A 22,536-nucleotide genomic window follows, 5' to 3' on the forward strand; every position below is an offset into this window, starting at 1 on the left:
TTGGTAACGAGAAAAACAGTGTAGCATCACAGCACACAACCTCACAAACATGCTGTCAGGGCACAAATGACAACACCAAGTGTGCAGAATTGTAGACACTGAGTTATTAAGTAGGAAAACGCTTGCAATGGCTTTAGCAGGTAGAAGCTGCACACTCCCTCCCTCCCTACACACACACACACACACACACACACACACACACACACACACACACACACAGAAGCTATTAACCCTTTGAGAGATTTCAGACCGGCCTCCAACTTCCCCATCCTCCTGTATCACATCCTGAGTGCTGGAACCACATGTGGGAGCTGAGAAATATTATGCCTTCATTTCTTCCCCATAATAACCAAGGTTTATGATGAATTTTCAGCTTACTGCTTCATGTGAACACCGGCTTTCGGCCCCTTACTGCGCTATCAGCTGTGGAAGCCAGACTCTGTACTGAACAGTGGCACTGTCTCGAGACCTCAGTGAGCCCCCACCATCCTCCTCCCAAGCAGCCGAGTCCCCCACCAGGCTAAGGAGAAACACCTCCCCGCTGTGTTTTCTCAACTGTACAGCCATGAAAATGAGCTGAATTCTCAAAGGGTCAATAGGAGACTGTCACGTCCCTGCGAGGATGGTACAGGCTCATGCTTGACACCAAGGACACAGAATGCATTGATGAGTGATGATGCCCGACACACGTCTCCATAGCTGACCTTTGGGCTGTGGGCCTCAAGTTTCAGCTGCATGAGCTGTGCTAAGGTATGCTCCCGGATACTACTCAGTTCCGCTTGCTGCCGTCTCAGCTTTATTAGCAGCAGCGTAAGCTCCTCTGGCTGAAGGAGTACAATTTAAGAATCCAAACAGTGGAAAACAGATTAATTGTTGTCTTAAGTGACAGACATTAAACCAAGATTTCTTGGCAAGTTTCCTCTTACGGTTGGCATCATAGTGCCTAGGCACTATGATGATAGGTCCTACATAAATGCATAGACATCTAGAGAGACAGAAGGAATAGTGTTACTTTACAGCAAAACAACAGGGGATGCAGGCATTTTCTCAGAACTCACCAGAGTATTTCAATGTCAAGCATAAAAAGCACAAACCCAACCAACGAGCTTTGCACAGAAAACTGCTAACAACTGTTATGCTGCCCATGGAAGATGTTAGCAGGATGCTAACACCACACCTATGACACTTCCAGCAACAGAACAAGGCTGGCCCATCCCACACCATTTCAAAGAACAAGCGAATAAAAAGAATTGCATTTCAGAGATGTAAAACTTGGGTGTTATTTCTGAACTCTAAGATTCGGTGTGTGAGGTTAGTCACCTTGGGTCATGTCGCCAATAGAGCTTCTGCAGCATTCTTATGACTCAAATGCCAGTCCTGTTTTTATAGGGGGGAAAACAGGAAAGCAAATACTGCCATGAGTGTCCCCCAGCACCCTGCCTGTACACCCCCTCTGGAAACGGGAGACTCTGGTTCCCCCGCAGTTATTATGAATCCCGAGGAGGAAGGCTTTCAACAAACAGTGGGTGAACCCCTTGACATCCGCAGAGCCTGAGGTGTCCCACAGTGGCAGTAGGACAGCTGTATCCCTGGGCTTTGTTTAAAAACTACGGGGTGGGGAAGGGGCTCTTCCCCCACGTCCCAGGCAGGGTGTTGCTGAGCTCACGATGCCCGTGCTCAGGTCATTTGCTGCTGTGCCCCATTTTCTATACCATGAAGTTCTGTTGGAGACCCACAGCATGGTTTCAGTACTGTCCTCTGACAGGCACAGCATCACTAAAGCAAACCGCACCTTCCCACTGGCTCCGCAGAGGAAGGTGGACACATACGGAAGGAAAGCAACAGGCTTTTATAGTTACCAGTCGGCAGTGTTCAGGGCACGTGACTTCAGTAAGCGTGTGTGTGTGTGTGTGTGTGTGTGTGTGTGTGTGTGTGTGCGGGGGGGGGGATCTGTTTTTGCTCTGAAGTCAAAAGGGCACCTTATGACCCCAGGACTCTGGGAGAGGCTTTATTTCCTGATTGTCATGTCCTGTTCTTGAGGTCTTGAGGGTAGAGTCAGGGACTGTTAAATTCTTTCTTTCTGGTAGATTGGAATATTCTAAACTTCAAGTTGATTTCTGACAGAAAATCCAAACTAAACTAGTTTGTGTATGGACTAAAATAAATGCATTTTCAAAAGGACAGAAGACTATAATGCAGCTGCACAGTCACATTTTGAGGCATTATTGGTTGGAAAAGGGTAGGGGTGATGGTAAATAAACCTGACCCTGAACATCCACTAGAGGGAGACAGCTGGCAGGTACTCCGCGACCACCCCTGCTTCTGCCTGCCTGATCCACAATCTACTATTTAAGAGTGCTTGGGTTTTTTGTTTTATTGTTTTAGTTTTGCTTTCATTTTGTTTTGTTTCGAGACAGGATTTCTTTGTGTGGCTGTCCTGCAACTCAGAGATCTGCCCGCCTCTGTCTCCCAAGTGCTGGGATTAAAGGTATGCACCACCACACCAGAACTTAGTTCTTGGTTTTTAATAAAATATATTCACCAACTTTAGTAAACACACGGCAATCACTTTTAATCCAGGAACCATTTCCCCATGTCTAAATGTGTAAGGTGAAATAAGACATTTATTTGTAAAAAGAGATGGTTTGTTTTGATTACTATTGGAAGAGAACTTTAAATAATAATCATCATCAATCCTACGAGTGTTAAAAATCACATCCTCAAGCTAACAGGACTCTCCATTGACAACAGAGCAGCCCAGGAAAAGCATCCCGGCAGTGTTGGTGATGTATCTCAGCATTCCAGAGGTGGGTCAGGGAGACTGCTAGGTCAAGACCTTGCCTAAAAACAAAACAACAAAAAGCAAGCCAAAGCAAAGCAAAACCCACCTTTTTTTTTTTTAAATTTGAGGAACTGATATGAAAGATCCTCACTTTAAATAATAGAAAATATATTTGCTAAGGTTTTTTGTCTCATTTTCCCCTCCTGTATCCCAGGCTGGCCTCCAACTGTCAATCTTGCCTCAGCCTCTGGAATGCTGGGATTAAAGGCATGAGCCATCATCATGTATGGTCTTTCTTTGTGTAAATACATAAGACAATGTAGTTTTGGCTCTAAAGTAGCTGATTTATATTAAATTTCACAGAAAAGCCAAGTGAGGCAGGCCGTATGTTCACATAATCCCAACACCGAGGAGGTTGAGCAAGAGCAACGACTGAGGCCAGGCTGGCTGCTTGTTCCATCAAGACTTGGTCTCAGAATAAAACAAAAGCACAGGGAAAAGACTTCAGAAGGTCTCTTGTGTGGCCAGACAGATGCTCGCTGGACTGCTACTAATTACAACTCCAAAGTCTGCTGAGTATGTGTGTAAGGAGTGGACCTCAACCTTCCTAAGGCTTGTGGTGAACCTAAACCATAAATTATTTTCGTTGTTACTTCATAACTATAATTTTGCTACCGTTATGCATTATAATGTAAATATCTGATATGCAACCCCAAAGGGGTCGTGACCCACAAGTCGAGAACCACTGGTAAAGGGGTGGCTGGTCTTGAATCCAGGTCTAGTATATCTTGTGCAAGTGTTCACCACTGAGCTACTTGGACTTTTAAGAAACAAAACAAAACAACAACAACAACAAAAAAAACCCAATAAGTAGTCTTGTATGCTAGGTAGTCATGGCTCGCCTTAGCTTACAGCCATTCTTCTCTGCACCACCATGCCTGCCTGGCTTTTATTTTGAAGATAAAGGGGACAATAAATCAAAAACCCAGATTAAATAGTAAACTTTGAACTTTCTCCTTTATTTGGGCATTCAGGGGAAGGCAGCAAAAAAGATGTTGACATGTCTAAATGAGTCTACATTCTTCGCTGTACAATCTGTATCACAAAAGTAGTGCTGTTTCCTTCTGCAGGTGACGTCTGAGAATTCACACTTAGAAGCCATGTCAGCTTCACGCCTTTCTGGGCAGCAAATAAAGTAGGCAAATGATAAGTAAACTTATTACACTCACCGTTCTGCCCTGGAGGCTCTGAGGACTAACAGCCGGTAAGGCTAGGCCAGCTGGCATTGACCTTCTGTCAGGTACATAGGCATGCTAGGAAACAAAGACAACATATAACTTTCTTCTTTTGGGGGGGAGGGGTTCAATGTTATTGATGATCTTAAATTTAATTATAAAATATCAATTAAAATTGTCATACCAACATTCCTTACTTGACTAAATACAGATGCAAATAAAAAGAGCAATTCTATGAAGACTGTCTCCGCAGCACTCTAACTCCCGTTCTCAGGACTCTGTGTGTATGTGTGTGCGCGTGCATGTGTGTGTGCGGCTGCTGTTGTTTTTTCTCACACTTGATCTCCTAATCTACTAGTTTCTACTCCCTGAGTGCTATCCATTTGGGCATGAACTATGCCTGGGCCCATAGATACATATTTTATATTTATTATTATTGTTACGGTGTATGTGTTTGCTGTCTGGGTCATGCATACATGAGGTCAGAGGACGGCTCTCTGGCACTGGCTCTGTCCTTTCATAGCAAGCATCTTTACCTGCTCAACCATCTCGCTGGCCCTGCTTCACACTCTTTGGAGAAGACCTAATGACAGGAGCAGCGCAGCTGGACAGCTTTGCAAACTTTACTGTTTGGCTGGTTTCTCATACCTGCCTTTATATCACTCTTGTCCCTATGGCTTCTGCACCATTAATACAAACAATACTTTGAGAAATAATTGATTCTATATATTCAAAATTAAAAATTTTGGCTGGGCAGTGGTAGTGCACGCCTTTTCATCCTGGCACTCAGGAGGCAGAGACACGTGGATCTTTATGAATTTAAGGCCACCCTGGTCTACAGAGCAAGTTCAAGGACAGCCAGGGCTACACAGAGATTTATTTATTATGTACACAGTGTTCTGCCTGCATGTATGCCTTCATGTCAGAAGAGGGCACCAGATCTCATTAAAGATAGTTGTGAGGTACCATGAGCTTGCTGGGAATAGAACTCAGGACCTCTGGAAAAGCAACCAGAGCACTTAACCTCTGAGTTACCTTTCTAGCGCACAAATGAACATTTGGATTCCACGTGCATTTACGAGGCTGGAATACAGCCTGATGCAGAGCACTTTCCCACAAAGTACACAAACCAGGACCTTTAACAGCTTCTTTCTAAGATTTATATTAGGTGTGTGTGTGTGTGTGTGTGTGTGTCTGCTTGTGCGTGTAGTACCCACAGAGGCCAGAACCATAGTTCAAGTTATTAAAAAGCTGATGCAGGAGCATCTGGAGTGTGAGCCCAGCTCGGGCAACACATTAGAGAAACATGTAAAGCTTAGGTTCTACACATGGGATTTTGACAGAATTTTAATTTTTTAAAGACAAAAACAGCCTTGTTAACTTCCCTTCTCTTTCCTCAAACTTAATTTCAAACAGTGTATTAGAAAGAAAATACAACATCCTTAAGCATAGAGTTAACATAAAATTAGTCTTTTACCTTAGGGTGATGTGCCCGGTGCCTCCGGTCTACCGTGACATCTCCTCTCTGGATGGGTGAGGACACTTCTGACCTGTATGTTCGTGGCGGGGAGAATCCCGGGTAAGCAGCTCCGGACGCATGGGAAGGTGATGTGGGGATGGAGTGCATCGTCTGGTCAGGAGGCTTCCCCATGGCCGTGGGGCTGCCCAGGCAGCTGTGCCGAGGGAGGGTGCTCTGCTTGTGGTAAAACTGGCGCTGCTGCCACTCATACAGCTGCCACATGGTGTCATCCCTCATAGACCGCCGCTTCTCTTCTGCTCCGGGCCCAGCCTTCTCATGGCCAGGAGGCACCACACCGCAGACGCTCTCAGGCCTGATCTTGTTGTTTCTTGGGAGTGTTCGGTAACCTTCAGGGTAGCGGGCCACAATCTGGGCTCGGTGGCTTGGCATATTTCTTGGCAATGTTTGATAAGAAATTACTCTAAAATTAAAAAAAAAAGTTGTAAAAATGAAAAAGACGCAGTAAACGGAGAGAGCAGTTTCTGCAGTTTTAAGCGCCACTACTTCCGGTTGACCTGGCAAGTAAGTACGTGCTGCCTTTTTTTTTTTTTTTTTTCTTAAAGAACAGGGGCTGGTGAGATGGCTCAGTGGTTAAGAGCACTGACTGACTGCTCCTCCAGAGGACCCGGGTTCAATTCCCAGCACCCACATGGCAGCTCGCAGCTGTCTGTAGCTCCAGTTCAAGAGAATCTAACATCGTTATACCAATGTGCATGAAATAAAGTTAAATAAAGTTTTAAAAAAAAAAAAGAACAGAGTTTAGGGGCAGCGCACTTGCTTGGCAGGTGCAAAGTCCTGGGTTTGAACCTTAGTACCCGACAAAGAGAAAGAAGAAACGGGAGGGAGAGAGGGAGGACCAGTTGGCCAAATGTTATATGAGGTATAAATTGCTCAAAAGCTAAAGCTTTTAAATGAAATTCCATCTGGTAATGTAGATTCATAAACAGAATCTATGGCAATCACGGGTGAAGATAAGTTCCACAAAGCGGATTTGTCTTGATGCAGAAGAAGTATTTCCCCCACTTCAGTTGGTAATGAGACAACCCAAGCCTTTAATCCCACAGCTTGAAGGGTAGAGAGATAGGAGAATCTCTGTGAGTTGTGGTCGACACAGTGAGACCCTGACTCTAAAAACAAAACAAAACCAAACACTCCCTGTCCCTCGCCCCCAAACTGTTCGTTCCCAAAACAAAACAAAACCCACCTCCCAAAATATAAATAAGTAAAATTTAAAAAGGGAATATTCAAGAACTAACCTCAAGTCTTCCCCTTTGTCTGCACAACTAGTTAGATAGTAGGACCCTGCCTTAAAACAAGCAAACAAAAAAAAAAAACAAAACAAAAAAACCCCAAACCAAACCAAAAAACCTACACCCAAAACAACCAAACAAAAAGAGTATGTAAGACTAAATTCCAAGTATTCATCTTAAGCTACCATTCTGTAGTGCATAGATTTATATCCTAAGACAAAGGATACGTGGGTTCCTGCCCACCGTCCAGCGGCAGGACTTTCCCTCAGAGCACAATGCAGCTGTTCCCAGCACACCATGCCTACTTCCGCTGCCTCCTCCCAGCGCTATAAACACTTGGAGATGCTGCAACCACATCGACAGGGGGTGAAAACTGAGGTGCAAGCTACTCAAATAAACTCTTAAGACGGCTTTATGTGTTTATTTTATTTTATACGTATGAGTGCGCTATATGTATATGCATGCATATGTGCACCATTTTTGAGACTGGTGAAGATGAAAGACAGGAGAGGGCATGGGATCCCCTGGAACTGCAGTTACAGATGGCTGTGAGCTACCAAGTGGGTCTGGGAAGAGAACCAGGTCCTGCGGAAGAGCAGCCAGTGCTCTTAATCGCTGAGCCACCTCTCCAGCCTCTACTTTACATTTAATAATCTGAATCCTTGGCTGATAAACTGGAAGCTAAAGACTTATTTTAAAATTTTTTAGTGTGTGTGTATATGTCATGTGTGTGCTGAGCCTATGGAGGCCATAAGAGTGTCAGATACCCTGGAGTTATAGGCAGTGATGGGTGCTGGGAACTGAACCAGGTCTTCCGGAAAAGCAGCGAGTAAGTTTTACTGTTGAGCCATCTCTCTGGCTCTTCCAGAGTTCTCTGATACAGACTGGTTACTGGCAGCAATGCATAGACACTACTCAGCATGTGTGATGGCGTATTTCTGCACTCTGGAGGGATATGATAGGTCTGAGGCAGCTCGGGGTGCATTTGGGTCGCAACGAGACCTTGTTTCAACAAGATCTAGTGCAAAGGATTGGGTACATACCGGGCTATGAGGCAAACTACACACTTAGTTTCTATTGGTGTGTAAAATTATATACTGTTATTCAGTGAGAAATTCTCATTAAGTAGACAGAATGTATCTTCTCTGTATGGCTGTGAACAATACTGCTGTGCGGAGGGAAAGGCAGAGTAGGGGCAGCTGGAGAGAAGGGGCACACTTGGGAGACAAAGGATCTCTGAGCTCAAGGCCAGTGCAGTGTATGGTAAATTCCAGGCCAGCCAGGTTATCACATCCATAGTTCTTTAATGTCTTACATTATAGAAAGAGTTTGTGAATGAAAACGCAGCCATTTCCTTTTCACGCTCGTTATACCAGCAATTTCCAAATATTTATACTTAAATGAGAAAAAGTCATCCCTCCTTTCAAAAAATCTGCTAAAGGCATGCATGTTATACATGAAAATATTCCAACTACTCATCTGCCGTAATGAATTAACTGAAACTATAGGCATCGGGGGCTGGAGAGACGGCTCGGCAGTTGAGTGCTTGCTGCTCTTCTGGCACCCACATTAGGAGAACAACCATCTGCCCTTCTGGCCTCTTGGGCACCCTGCCCAATACCCACAACCATGACACTCACACCCACAGATGAAAATTAAAAACAAAACTGAAGGTAAAGAAGGCAGAAGGCTTGGGAAGCACACAACCGCAGAGGGCTGGGCCCCTCGTGTGTTCCCACCACCCAGCAGCTCACCCAGCAGCTCCACGGACCCTCTACCGACAGAGACTGGATCATGAAGTTGTCTGGAACTCAAAGGTCACATTCCTCACTAATATTGAAAACATCTCTGATCCCTTCAGTTACCGCTCCTGAATAATATTTCCTTCATCATTTTAGTTCCTCTTCTCTATTTTCAACTGATGTGGGATTCACTCCCCTCTGTATGCTGTGAACACCACTGGCTAATAAAGAACTGTCTTGGGCCTGTACAGGGAATAGAGGTAGGCGGGGAAAACTAAACTGAATGGTGGGAGAAGGAAGGCATTATTATATCCTTCTGCAGTCTTTGATGGACTTGAAAAATTGATAGCTATAGTTATAGTTTTCCTTAGTTATGATAAACTATAAAATAGATATAAATATTGTAACTGTAATTCTTGTTTGATATCTGCTTTGTTATATGTAATTTTACTATGTCAAAGTTAAAGCCTTCCTTTTTATTTAAACAGAAAAGGGGAGGTGATGTGTGATTCCCCTCTGTGTGCTGCGAATACCATTGGTTAATAAAGAAACTGTCTTGGGCCTGCACAAGGAATAGAGGTAGGTGGGGAAAATTAAACTGAATGCTGGGAGAAAGAAGGCAGAATCAGAGAGAAGCCATGGAGCTGCCTCCAGAGACAAACATGCTGGAACCTTGTCAGTAGGCCACGAGACTCATGGTAAAATATAAAATAATGGAAATGGGTTAAATTAAGATGTAAAAGCTAGCCAATAAAAAGCTAGAGCTAATGGGCCAAGCAATGATTTAATTAATACAGTTTCTGTGTGGTTATTTTGGGGCTAAGCAGTGGCCTGTTACAACATTTAGAGGCTGCAAAACTCAAGAAAATGCCCTCACCCCCAACCCCTGCATTTTGACCAATCACTAGGCAGCTCTGGGAGCAGCGTGAGAGGAAAACAGTCCATGTGACCAGAACTGAGATCAGTTATTTGTGGTTCTTGCCCCTCGGTGTGCCTGGCCCCTTCCCCAACACAGCTCTATTCCTCCACTTCTGATAGCACGAAAGGAAGAAATTAGGGGAGAAAAGCTGGGAGCCCCACAGTCAAATATTCTGAAGTGCTACAGCCAGAGGAAGCTGATCCCACCCAAGACACTAACCCTAAAGCAACTTACCCAACCCAGCTTGCTTCAGAAATTTCACACAGTTAAGTAAGGAATGTAAGACACACTACAGAAGCATTAACTGCAACTTAACACAGAATGCCAACATGGAAGGGACAGGCATTGCCAGTTTAAAACACACCATGAGGACCTAGGCACTAACAGCACAGATTACAGTCTTGCTGAAGCATCACTGTCATGTGAGCTGCTGTCTTTACGCTAAGTGTCCTCGTGTTGTTGACTGCAGTGTTTCCCGTCGCCTTGGTTAAGGGCCACAAAGTTTAAAATGGTCTTCTGCCATCTTTGAAACTTTAGGGGACCCTTAGCAGAAAAACAAGTTATTAACAAGCAAATTCACTTTTGTCTCACATGCTGTCCAGCATTAGGAGACCTGATTTTCACAAGTACGATTTACTTCAGGATTTTGTTTCAAAGAAATTCAAATTAGGCTAAGTGTGATTTACTCTGAAGTAAAAGCTTAAGAAGCATGCTCTGTGAGCCCATTCAGCAGCAGCTGCCTGTGATCCGCCCTGGGGGACAATGACCAGCTCTGCTTCTAACAAAGACTCTGCAGCTCTGTTCAGAGGCAGCTTGGGGAAGGCAGCGGGAGCTGGGGAAAGGGGGGGCAGGGACCCACCATCCAACTAAACATTAAACCTCCCCTGCTTCCTACCAGGGTCTTAGCAATTAAAGAAAGCCTTTCATAATGGAAAAAATTCTTTCATGAATTACGATATTTCCTTTCACCAGTAAAAGTTTGGAAGTGTTTTTTTGGGGACGAGGTGTATTTAGGAACACAGATAAGATGCAAAGCGGCCTGGAGTCTCTGAAAAGAATGCCACACCATAAACATTCAGGGGAGCCTAAAGAGAAGGACGCAAAGAAAGCCCTTGTCAGCCTCAGAGGGGGCAGACTCCACAGAAAAGGCTAGAATATCCTTTCTGGGCCCGGCTAACATTCACCAAGACTTCACAGATGAAAACATAGACTCCAGGAACCCGCTACCTCTCTACACTTTTAAACTCAAGGAAGGAATACTTTATTTGAGGGAAAGATTTTTCTTTGAAGTGAGATTTAAGTTGAGAGGAAGCGACTTGGCAAAGTTCCCGTCTAAATTATTTCCTGAATGTGATCTGGAGTGCCTCCCAACACTCTGACCCTCAGAACTACTTCCTGCTTTTCGGTCTAATCAAATTTTATTTATTTGTTTTCCTACGGACAATGTATGATTTGATTTGTCTTTGTAATCTCATCCAATAGTTAAATTCTACCTTCTTATCCATGCATTAAGTAATTTGCTTACATATGACTGTGGTCAATATGGAAGTGAAACAATTATCTCATTGTTTCTTTAATGTGTAAGTTCCCTGGTAACTGGTTAAATCTGAATATTTAGTCTTAGTTTTTTTAAAAAAAGAATGGGCAACAGTGTACAAACATACATTAAAACACACACATACCATGGAAATGCTAAATCAAACTGAGTGTGTGCATGACTGCATGTAACTTACAATTCTGACACTGTCATGGAGGGCAGGGGCAGGGTGCAACCTTGAATCTTAGCAATGGAGAAGCAGAAGCAGTGCGTATCTTATAAAGTCCAGGCCAGGCTAGTCAGAGGTGTACATAGCAACATTCTGTCTCAAAAAATGAACAAAGAAATCTGTCTTGTCAATTTTCAGGTATATACCTCATTGTTACGACTCAGCCATTATGTCACAGAGTAGACTCTACAGCTTACAGAGTGAAAGTCACTATCATTCACTACTCTCTCCTGTGAAAACCCTAAAATGAGTGCTGAGAACCGACAAGACAGGGGTGAGCAACACCTCACAGGGGGTGTGTGTTTGCAGCCTTGGGAGAGCTGACAAGCCTAGTCTACCCAGGCTTTAGTCTACACAGCCACTGTGACTGAGCAGAACTAGAAAGTACTCCCACACCTCACAGGTTTCAGCGGTAAACCAAAATATCATCCGAGTCATGCTCTCTGTTTTCTATGACTCAGAAGTCACAATAACTTTACATCACAGAGCAATCCCCATGAAAATCACTGAACACATACAGTACAAACCATATCATCAACATAAAGCATGTAAGGTAATGTGGAAAGCCCATTTAAAATAAAACATACTTTCTCTAACAAGTTATGTTTTGAGAAAAAAGTTACAGTCAGGCTATAATGGCACATGACTTAAATCCCAGCATTCTGGGGAGGAAGCAGGAGGATTTCTGTGGGTTCCAGGTCAGCTTGGTCTAACAGAGTGAGTTACAGGCTAGCTAGAGACCCTATCTCAAAAAACAAAACAAAACAAAACAAAAAAAACACCCAAAAACCAAAAACCACCACCACCAAAAAAAAAAAAAAAAAAAAAAAAAAAAAAAAAAAAAAAAAAAAAAAAAAAGAAAGAAAGAAAAAGAAAAAGACTTGGGGCCAGATCTCTCTTCTCTCACTTCACACAAGAGCGTTCTCCAAACCATTAGGTTACAATCAAGTGACTAGAGATATTTCTTCCCTTCCCTTTTTTGTAGTGCCAGGAATTGAACCTACGGCAAGTGAGGCACATTGATCCACAACTTTGGTACCAGAGAGAGCTCTTGGCTTTGTTTAGTGACACAGTTTCATTGTGCGGCTCTGGCTGGCCTTGAATTCTTGATTCCCCCCCACACCTCTATTCTTAAACACTGGAATTGCAGGCGTGTGCTACCACACCTGGGTCCCAGGTTTCTAGTGTAAGGAGATCTTTCAGACCCCGAGAATATAGAAGCTGCTAACTGAAGACTAAAGATTAGGGCTGGAGACAAATTCCCATTGGTTCACCACAGTTCAGAATTCTAGGAGGAGAGGATTAATAGGGTGAAGGTAGAAGGATAGGGGCCCTCTTTACCTCCCTCATCTCTCCCCTCAACTTCAGCCTGTCTTTTGTCCTGGGTCAGAAAGGATGGCTCCTCCGCAAAGCAAGACTATCCACAGAAACATGAGCCAGAAAGTACTCACATTTGACCCAGTAATGACAGTGGGAAGTTGAAAACATATTTCAAACCAGTCCTGTAACTGAAGCCAACCTGCCCCACCACAGCAAAGAAACTGGGCTGTCACGCTAAGGTACTCACCCTCGGGGCTCCTCTTCAAGACTCCGTCCTTTCTGGACTTTAATCCACTGCTCCAGCTGCTGCATTGAGTTCGTTCTCTGAAGGACTCGATCAGCTTCTGTGGCCAGGGGTCCTGCATTTGGGTGACTCCCACCCCGGACATCTGCCAAGCCGACATTCACTGCTTTGCCATCTGAACTATTCACATTGATGGGTCTATAGTGCACGTTCTGAGGTGGGCAGGCCTGCCCACTGTCATATTCTGAGGGCAGAGAGTTCAACTTCACACTGTTAATTTTTGTTAGTGGTCTCTCTTGGCCATCCTTCTGAAATCCGTATTTCTCAGCTTCTAAGGCCCTTTTTTCCTCAATTTTGCTGATTTCCTTATTTTTCTGGTTGTTCTGGGCCTCTGGTTTAATGAGAACTCTGTGGTTGGGGATGTTATTGGTTTCTTTAGTTGATGCACTTTCAGTTGTAATCTTGTCCACTCTGAAAGCAGAGGAGAAAGGGGAGTAAATAGACGGAACAGGTGTATGTTACACCTTGGACTCAGCCCGGGAAAACTTAACCTTCATGAGAACAAGCAAAGGAACTAACAGACTCAAGCATGAACTGACACAGAATCTCAGAGTTGTGGCATTATCATGCAGGGGTAACTCCTTGAATGCAAGAAAAAATCGTCAGCAAAAGCTACTGAGACAAGCGCCATGTGCCTCTGCCTGCCAACATCCGGAAACACAGCAAATGCTATTTCTCACCATTAACCGAAGTCAGTCAATTGAAATAAGAAATGGCTCTCAGTCACACAGGCCAGCTCATCATGAGACAACCACGAGCCTGCCTGTGGAAGCTGTGGAAGCCGCTGCAACAGGAAATCCTAGTCTGATGCCACCAAACAGCTGGACTGGATGGCTAACTCGTGTTTGTATACAAGAGGGCCCGTGTGAGGCTTTATTTTCTGCAGAGAAGTCACTGAGTAGCCCAGGTTGGCCTCAAGTGCCATGGCTGCTGGCATTGCAGGTGTCAAACACCAAACCCAGACAGCAAGGGTTAGGAGCTATCAGTCAAGCTGCTGATGCTCAGCATCTTTTTCTTAAATAAATAACAGGATCTCATTGTATCTGCCTGGCTGGGTAGAGCTCCCAGCCTGCTGCTGCCTGGGATTAAGGTGTGTACCAACTTGCCCAGCTTCTGTGAGTATCTTTACTTCTTACTAGCTGCTTCTTTGGGCAGGGTACAGCAGCTTACACTGCCTCTGTTTCCTCCTTGGTAAACTGAGACTTTCAGCAATGCCAGAGGACTGTTAGGAGATCCCAACAACAGCCAGCAGGGCCCTTACTGCCTTTGCTTTCTAGCTCTTCGAGTAGTCCTGTGGAATCCATGTGCCCAAGAAGAAAATGTTTTGTCAATTGTGTGTCTGGGCCACCTGAGTTTACTACTCAGTTGCCACCAGCTCCTTCTGATGAGAAATTGTCTTCCTGAGTCAATCATATCTAGGCTTTTATAAAATCAAACTAATTCTGTGAACCCATAGGAAGCTGCCAAGATCACTTCATTCAGCAAGAACTCACAGAACTGGCCTGTCTCCTGCATTTCAGCACAGCGCGGTGCCACTGTGAGATCCCAATGGCGGTCCTGTTGCTAACTTCCGTGATGTGTGGAAAACACATATTCACACGTATGTACCTACGTTCAACTCTTAGTGAAGAAACATAGATTGTACAGACACTCTGGCAAGGGGCTCTACCGAGAGTGAAATCACACACTGCACAAGTCACACACGAACCACTGCTTCCAAGTCAGACCTAGCAGCAGTTACGGGGCAGTCTACAAAGACAGGCTGTGGGGCTTCTTCCCTTCACAGAGGAAACCACTAAGGAATTGACAGCGAGCACTTACTGATGTCTGCAGGGAAAAGTTGATTAACAATGAACGCTGAGTATCTTAAAAAATGTAAAGCTAAGTCCAGTCAACTGCAGCTACTGTTCTAGGCTAGAATTATAGTATTTAACCCAAAGGTTTATCATGGGAGAAAAGTATGCCTGTATGATGTTTCCTTAAATGGAACAAAACTGATTAGAAAACTCTGAGAACATAAACCAGGAGAAATGTGCCTCACTTGAGAATGTGGTACTTAGGCCACAAAAGCAAAGACATGGGAAAGCTCTCTGGCCATTAAGACAAAGAGGTTCTTCCAAACCAAGAAACAGAGCTGCTACCTCAAGACAGGTGTGGAAATACACACCTCAACCCTAGTCATTCTTCTCTACACTGAGTTTGAGGCCAGCCTGGGCTACATGAGACAGGGATTCAAAACATTAAAACTAAGGAAAAAAGAAAGGAAGAAAAAGAGAAAGGAAGAGAGAAACGCATTATGACCCAGCCATCCTGCCCCTGGGAACCCATGCAGTCAGTGTGGTGAGGAGATCCCTGCACTTACATGCTTACTGGAGCACAGCAATCCTCACAAAAACCAAGGAATCTAATGTAGACATCAATGGATGAATACAGAATTTCTAACACACACACACACACACACACACACACACACACACACACACACACTGTGGCCATATGAATATCCCAGAGTTCATTATGTTAGTGAAATGCACCTGATCCAGAAAGATATATATCATATCCTCACCTATACATGCAGAATCTAGAAATACTGACCTTAAAAAAAAAAAAAAGGACAGAAAAGTAGTTCCACAGCCAGGGAGGGGTGGGCAGAGAGAGGATTAGATAGTAGGTACAGCAGAATAGGGGGAGACATTTCTATATCTTAGCAGCATTGTAAGGCAACTATGGTTGATGATTTTTCAAAATAACTAGCATGGATTTTTAAGGCCCTAGTAAAAGGAAATGATCAAAGTCTGAGATGACATCTATGCTAATTACCCCAGTCTGATGCTGCAGTGTATACATGTGAAATGTCCCATGTATAGTTACTATACTATAGCAACATGTGTAATTACTGTATGTCGACTGACAATAAAAATACAGGGTTGGAGGTATAGTTTAGTGACAGAGATGGTGTGCTTGTCTGACATGAGAGAGGCCACGGGCTGGATGCCTAGCATACACACACAAAGTAAAAACACCGAGGGGGCAGAAGGAGATGGCTCAGTGGTTAAGAGCACTTGTGGCTCTTGCCAAGGAACCAGATTCAACGCCCAGCACCAACATGGAAGCTCACAACTGCCTGATTCTGGTTCCAGGGGTCTGATGCCCTCTTGTAGACTCTGTGGGCACCAGGCACATTTGGAGTGGTCTCGGAAGTTGGTGTCACGAGTGCGCATGGCCCACTGGACCCCATCTGTTCTGTATGTGTTTGTCTTTTCTTCATTTCCTAGTCACCCAGTCAGGTTTTTAAACCCAAGCCTTGCAGGGCTCGGTAGTGGATGCTTGGGGCTGGGGATGCAGCTTAGTGGTTGAGTACTTACCTAACATACAAGGACTGAGGTTTGGTGTCCAGCACCACAACTCTGCCTCCCCCACCGGGTTGTTTTATCTCTTAGGTGATATGCTCTGGTTAACTGTTTTAAGTATTGGAGTCACAAAGCAAAGAAACCCTATTACTTTTGCTTCAAGCAAACAAAACATCTCACTGGATTTATGAAATTAAGCATAAAAATAAGATGTTTTCAATCTTGAATGTCTAAACATAATGGAGCCAACAGCTCAGAGTAGAAGAGGGTGTGTTACACTGTGGTGTGACAGTGACTGACACCTCCCGGCTGGGCTCTGAGGAGGTGTCCAGTAACTGCTGGCTAAGGGACAAACTACAGTAACAAAACCGCCTGCAAACTGTTATGGGGTCACAAACAAATGACTCACTCATATCTTCTCATTGCCTTTGGAGCCAGGAGAGGGCAGTAGATCCCTGAAACTGGAGTCACGGATGACTGTGAGCCTCCCTCTGTGTGACTACTGGAAATCAAGCCTGAGTTCCCCAAAACAACAGCTAGCATTGCTCTTAATAAGCCATCTCTCACACCTCACATGTTATTTTTATATGTGGTTTTAATTAATTTATTACATTTTTAAGAAAAATATCTCATTGTATAACCTAGGGCTGGTCTGCAACTCATGATTTTCCGGCTTCTATTTCCTCGGTGCTAGGATTAGAGGGGTGCACCACCACACTTGGCTTCCTCCTAGGTGCTGGGATTACAGGGGTGCACCACCACGCTCGGCTCCCTCCTAGGTGCTGGGATTAAGGGGTGCACCACCACGCTCGGCTCCCTCCTAGGTGCTGGGATTACAGGGGTGCACCACCACACTTGGCTTTCTCCTAGGTGCTGGGATTAAGGGGTGCACCACCACGCTCGGCTCCCTCCTAGGTGCTGGGATTACAGGGGTGCACCACCACACTTGGCTCCCTCCTAGGTGCTGGGATTACAGGGGTGCACCACCACACTTGGCTTTCTCCTAGGTGCTGGGATTACAGGGGTGCACCACCACGCTCGGCTCCCTCCTAGGTGCTGGGATTACAGGGGTGCACCACCACACTTGGTTCCAGTTGTTAGACTAGTAAATTCAACAAAAGAAAATGGAAGTAAGTTGCAAAAAGTATAACACGCAGTATAGAAACTACTTGAAAATAAAATACTCTAATTTCTATATTTTAAAAAAATTCCTAGAAGCTTTACTTAGAGGTAAATTTGCATATTTTCAATTTTCTTTCTGAGTACAAGGTGAGAGAGAAACAAGATTAAAATCCATTCTCTGTTTCTTTCTCTCAATGTAGTACGGTAAATGGGTATGCATGTTGTACATGGGAACAGGTGACTTCTCGTTCTATTTATTATAATTATTATGATTAGTGTTTTTTTGTTTTTGTTTTTGTTTTTTTTTGAGACAGGGTTTCTCTGTGTAGCCCTGGCTGTCCTGGAAGTCACTCTGTAGACCAGGCTGGCCTCAAAATCGAAATCTGCCCACCTCTGCCTTGCAAGTGCTGGGATTAAAGGCATGTTCCACCATGAACCCACTATTTATTATTTGTGTGTGTGTATGCATCTGTGTGTGCACGCATGCGTGCACATGCATGTGTGGGGTATACATTCACGGTGTGCATATGGAGGGCAGAGGACAATAATGCAGAGTCATTTCCTTTGTCCGTGAGTTCAAGACTGAACTCAGACCATCAGGCATTGGAGACAAACACTTTTACCCGCACAGAACACTCACTGGTGCTGGGATCCCAAGGACTAGGACTGTGGCTTTGGCACAGTACTTGCCTAACATACACAATACACAGGCCCTGGGTCTGACCTTTGGCACAGCCACGACCACCAGCAAACCCAGAACCTGTTCAGTTCCATGCTTGGGTACCTGGGGGAGGGTTTGGGTTTTAGAAACAATAGTACAAGTAAGAGTCAGGCTTGGTGGCAGAAGCTTTTTATAATGGCACTTGGGAGATTGAGGCAGGGGAATCTTTTTATCTTTTTGAGCTTGAGGTCAGCATAAAGAATTCCAGGACTTGAGAAGCTACGTGGAGAGACCCTGCCTGAAAAAAAAAGTACAAATATCTAATAAAGCCTCAATTTAGTCTTTCAGACAACATGCCAAAAGACTACTAAAATGTACACTGAAGTAGTATGCATGATTTGATAGGGCTTGGTCTCTAAGTGGGAGACAGACAGACAGACAGACACACACACACACATCCCTTTAAATGTACACACTAGCAGTTTTCTTATATAAGATGCGAACTTAATTATCACTGACTGGAAAGTTTAATTAAACTATAAACCTTAAAATAATAGGAAGTTTTAAGGAGCATATTCCCCAACAAATGGCAGGCAGAGGCAGGTGGATCTGTGAGTTCAAGGTCAGTCTGGTCCACAGATCAAGTTCCAGAACAGCTAGGACTACAAAGAGAAACCCTGTCTCCAGGGGGGGAAAAAAAGAAAAGCCTATCCATTCAACCTCTATTTTCGCAGTTTGAGACACAAATTTTCTTGGATTAGGTCTGCTCCTTTTTGAAACAGGGTTTTGTGATGCAGCCCCGGCTGGCTTTGAGCTTGAGGCTCTCATGCCGATGAACGCCTGGGTTGTAAGTGTGTGCTACAGGCCGGCGCCAACTCAGTGGGTGGATGCTAAGTGTGGTCACTGGGACCCATGCACCGACAAGAGCAGCGGCTCCTGAAGCTGTCCTCTTGCCTCCACAAGAACATTGTAGCGCATGCATGTGCACATACATGTGCAAAAAACCATGTGCATGCCACCATGGCTGGTACGCTGATCCCCAGTATAATGGGGAATATTAATATGACCCATTATCTTCAAGCAGAGGAGAACACAGACAAGTCTAGGGTCAGTTTTAGCAGGGAATCTGAGCACTACAGTTTTAAAGGAAAGGGTCAACTCATCAAGTCGTAGACATATTTAGAAATTATTTAAATGTTCTATGAACTATTTTCTGGAGTTATTAATAATAAAATAGTCAGAATTGGCCAGAAAATACTAAAAAAATAAAATGTATCAGAATTTCTTATTGTTATTTAGTTCCCAAATACCAACACAATATAAGAACACAATAAAATTAACTGCATGAAATTAATGTCTACGATTTAGGCTCTTAAAAAAAAATTCTCCCGTGAAGCGCACAAATCTGTGTAGCTTTAAGGTAATAAGAAGGTGTACTCACCGGAAATTAAAGGTAATTCTGTAAGAAGAAAGAACATTCAGGTTGAATGTTAGGATTCTAGAGTAATCCATGCACACTGACAGATGAAAATGAGGCAAGAAAAAAGGCGAAATAAAAATGCAGGTGGGGTCTTCACCAACAAAGGCCGTGAATGAGGCCAAGAGAAACCCATGCGCGGTGAGGATGGCACTGGCAAGGAAGGACTCTCACGGGGACGGGGTCGCTGCTGCCTCCCTGCAAAGCTGTACCTTTTCACAGGCTCTGTCTGCACCAGGGCAGCATCTAACATGGCCTTCATCCACAGCTCCATCTCCTTTCCTGTATCAGTGCAGAAATAATAGGTCCGCATGTTCGGATGGGCTGCCTGAGTGGAAACGACACCGTCACTTTATCATGACACGCAATTCTGAAATAGAGAAGGAAAAGCAGCTCTGTATCTGTCACCACTACAGAATTTCAGAGAAAGTCGACTTGTCTTTTACATAAGACACAGACGTGACTTAAGAAAGAACATAACACGGACCCCAGCAGCTACAACATTAATTATCCTTTGAATGTTTCTTCAATTGCATATACCTCAAAGCTACAAAAACATGTGTTCTAGGAAGTATGTTCAAAATACACCTGTGGGGTCTGCCCCACTCACTCAACTCCAACCATTTTAATTCAGTGCAGATAATATTTTCCCATTCAAGTATAATATTTCTAGCCAGGCATGGCATTTGGGAGGCTGAGGCATGACTCTTAGGCCAGCCTGGTCACATGGTGAGTTCTAGGACAGAATGATCCAAAATGGAAGGAAACCCAGTCTCAAAAAACAAAACAAAATAGCACAAAGGTGGGGTGTGCTTTAGAAAGAGCAGCAACAAAACGGGAAAGCCCATGCAAGCATTCTTGCTGCTCAGTAGCAATGTCTTTAGTCTTTACAGGCAATGCTGTTTGCGTCTTTCAGAGATGGCGCATGGACACGTATGCAGAAATGACTCCAATGGCATTTCCTTCTAGGTTCTCTTTCCAGGTTTCCAAGTTACAAAACCTGCTGTTTGAGAGGAGGAAACACCCAGGGGGGTCTTCCTCTATGGTACATGTTTACCAGAAAAACAGGAGGAAACCAGCGTAAGGACAATGGGGAGACCATTACTGTGGGAGGTCACTGCACAGCCACGGCAAAACACAGCAGACAAGCTGTGGGCTGAGGGGACAGTCGCAAGGTCTACCTAAAAGCCCTGTGGTCCTCTCCCATTAGACACCTGAACACTTGGTCAAATGAAGAAAAAAAGCCACTGCAGCCCAAGCGAGGGGAGGAGCCTGTTAAGCAGTTGACCGCTAAGTAGAAAACCAGAGCTCTCCATCTAGAATCACACAATTCCCGACAATGTCTCGTATCTACTTTCTCCCCTAGATCAAACCGACTTAACATCTTTACAATACTTACAACACACATATAGCCAATAAGTGGCGAGCACTGTAATGTCCTAACTAACAGATCTCCACGGTGAGGTCAGAGGGAACTGCTGAAGTAGCCCAAGACACAGTTCAAGTGCTCTGGTGCCGAAATGATCAGCAGTCACTGGACTCTTGAGAGTGGGTTTCGGTAACATTGCCCCTATCTGTGATCAGTGGAGGGAACTGGGCCAGTGGTGGGAAGATCCTGTCCCCACCCTGGGACAGCAGAACCAGACCATGCACACAGCCACCCCACCATGCACTAGTTCAGAAACTGGGAAGTTCCTACTTACCATGCCGATAAGAGCAGACTCAAAGTCAACAAATGCGGTCATATAGTAGCTCAAAATTTAGGGGAAACACCACAAAAAAGAAGTTAAAAGAATAATTAGTATTGTTACAGACAAAAGAAAATCAAAACTAAACTAATGTTATAGAGAAACTATACCACACCCTTGTGGCCACTTCTGTGCTATTTTAACTTTGCAGATTTTTTAAAAAAAATTCTTTAACTGATTTTTATTACTATTACTTTTTAAGTTCTCATGTGATAGTGTTCTTCTTGTGTGCACATCTGTATGTTACAAGCAAGCAGTATCCTCAGAAGAGGGCATGGGATCTCCTGCACTGAACACACAGACCTTGTGATCTGCCATGTGGGTGCTGGAACCACGTCCAAGTCCTGTGTGCTCTCAACTGCGGAGGCTTCTCTCTAGCCCGCAGAATGCTTTGCTTTGTGGCTGTGAGCCTAGCCTTTAACAGCTGAGACATCTCTCTAGCCTGCCTTTTCTTTTCATACTGCAGCTTTGTTTTTGTTTTGTTTTGTTTTTTTAAAGAATCTAAGAGTACAGATAGAATGTCCCTCAAAGAGAAAAATTTCAATAAACATTTGCAAAATTTACTAGCAGATCAAAGATTTAAGCTTATGGCCAAGTGAGTGTGAGCATCGCAGTTCTAGACACTTACTCAACAAAGGTCTTATTTGAAGTCGTCACCTGTGTTCAGTGTTTTTGAGATGCTGGAAATTGAACCAGGGCCGTGTGCACAGGAGATGCTTTGCCACTGAGGTACACTCCCAGGTCCCAATTTTATCCAATTGCTCCTCACGCCACCATGCTGTGCACCATGCTCTCTGTGCTAGTTGACTCACACTTGACGCTCCTCCCTTGCACTCGGGCCTTGCTCTAGCATCATCTTACTCATCCAGCTTAAACTTTTCTCCTCTTTTAGATTCACAGTTAATAATAATAATGCACTATATGAATTAGCAAAAGTTACACACTAGTGCAGTCTTAAGTATTCTTTTAAATGAAGTTTGAACTTATATGCACTTTTGGAAAGGCACAAGCATTTTCACTGATAGTGTATTCTGCCATTTGTAGCTTTATTCTTTTTTAAAAAGATTTATTTCCTTATTTATTATGTATACAGTGTTCTGTCTGCATGTGTGCCTGTACGCCAGAAGAGGGCACCAGATCATACTATAGATGGTTGTGAGTCACCATGCAGTTGCTGGGAATTGAACTCAGGACCTCTGGAAAAGTTGCCAATGCTCTTAACCTCTGAGCAATCTGTCTAGCCCCTGCACCTTTACCCTAAAAACAAAATTTCCACATTAAAATTTGTTACAGTTATTAAAAATATATATAACCAGGAAAAAATAAAACAAAACAAACCTC

At 44.0% G+C, this 22,536-nt stretch overlaps 1 protein-coding gene across 31 annotated transcripts in view; it reads right to left on the minus strand.

Moving 5' to 3' along the window:
* The window catches only part of Plekha5 (pleckstrin homology domain containing A5), a 164,253-nt gene that overhangs the window by 38,829 nt on the left and 102,888 nt on the right, over nucleotides 1-22,536 (minus strand). For 16 of the 31 annotated variants that reach the window (XM_087904002.1, XM_087903998.1, XM_087904001.1 and 13 more), the window contains 6 exons: nucleotides 19,660-19,775; nucleotides 19,412-19,429; nucleotides 12,781-13,248; nucleotides 5,495-5,957; nucleotides 4,012-4,095; nucleotides 705-824 (listed from right to left, as the gene is read on the minus strand). In XM_087904002.1, coding sequence (XP_087760128.1) covers nucleotides 705-824; nucleotides 4,012-4,095; nucleotides 5,495-5,957; nucleotides 12,781-13,248; nucleotides 19,412-19,429; nucleotides 19,660-19,775 — 1,269 coding nt within the window. The remainder of the gene's footprint in view (nucleotides 1-704; nucleotides 825-4,011; nucleotides 4,096-5,494; nucleotides 5,958-12,780; nucleotides 13,249-19,411; nucleotides 19,430-19,659; nucleotides 19,776-22,536) is intronic. The other 15 variants (XM_087904000.1, XM_087904007.1, XM_087904009.1 and 12 more) reach the window with 3 other exon arrangements.

This window comes from Myodes glareolus, chromosome 3, assembly GCF_982192425.1.
Source record: "Myodes glareolus chromosome 3, mMyoGla1.1, whole genome shotgun sequence".
NCBI classification, from domain to species: Eukaryota; Metazoa; Chordata; class Mammalia; order Rodentia; family Cricetidae; genus Myodes; species Myodes glareolus.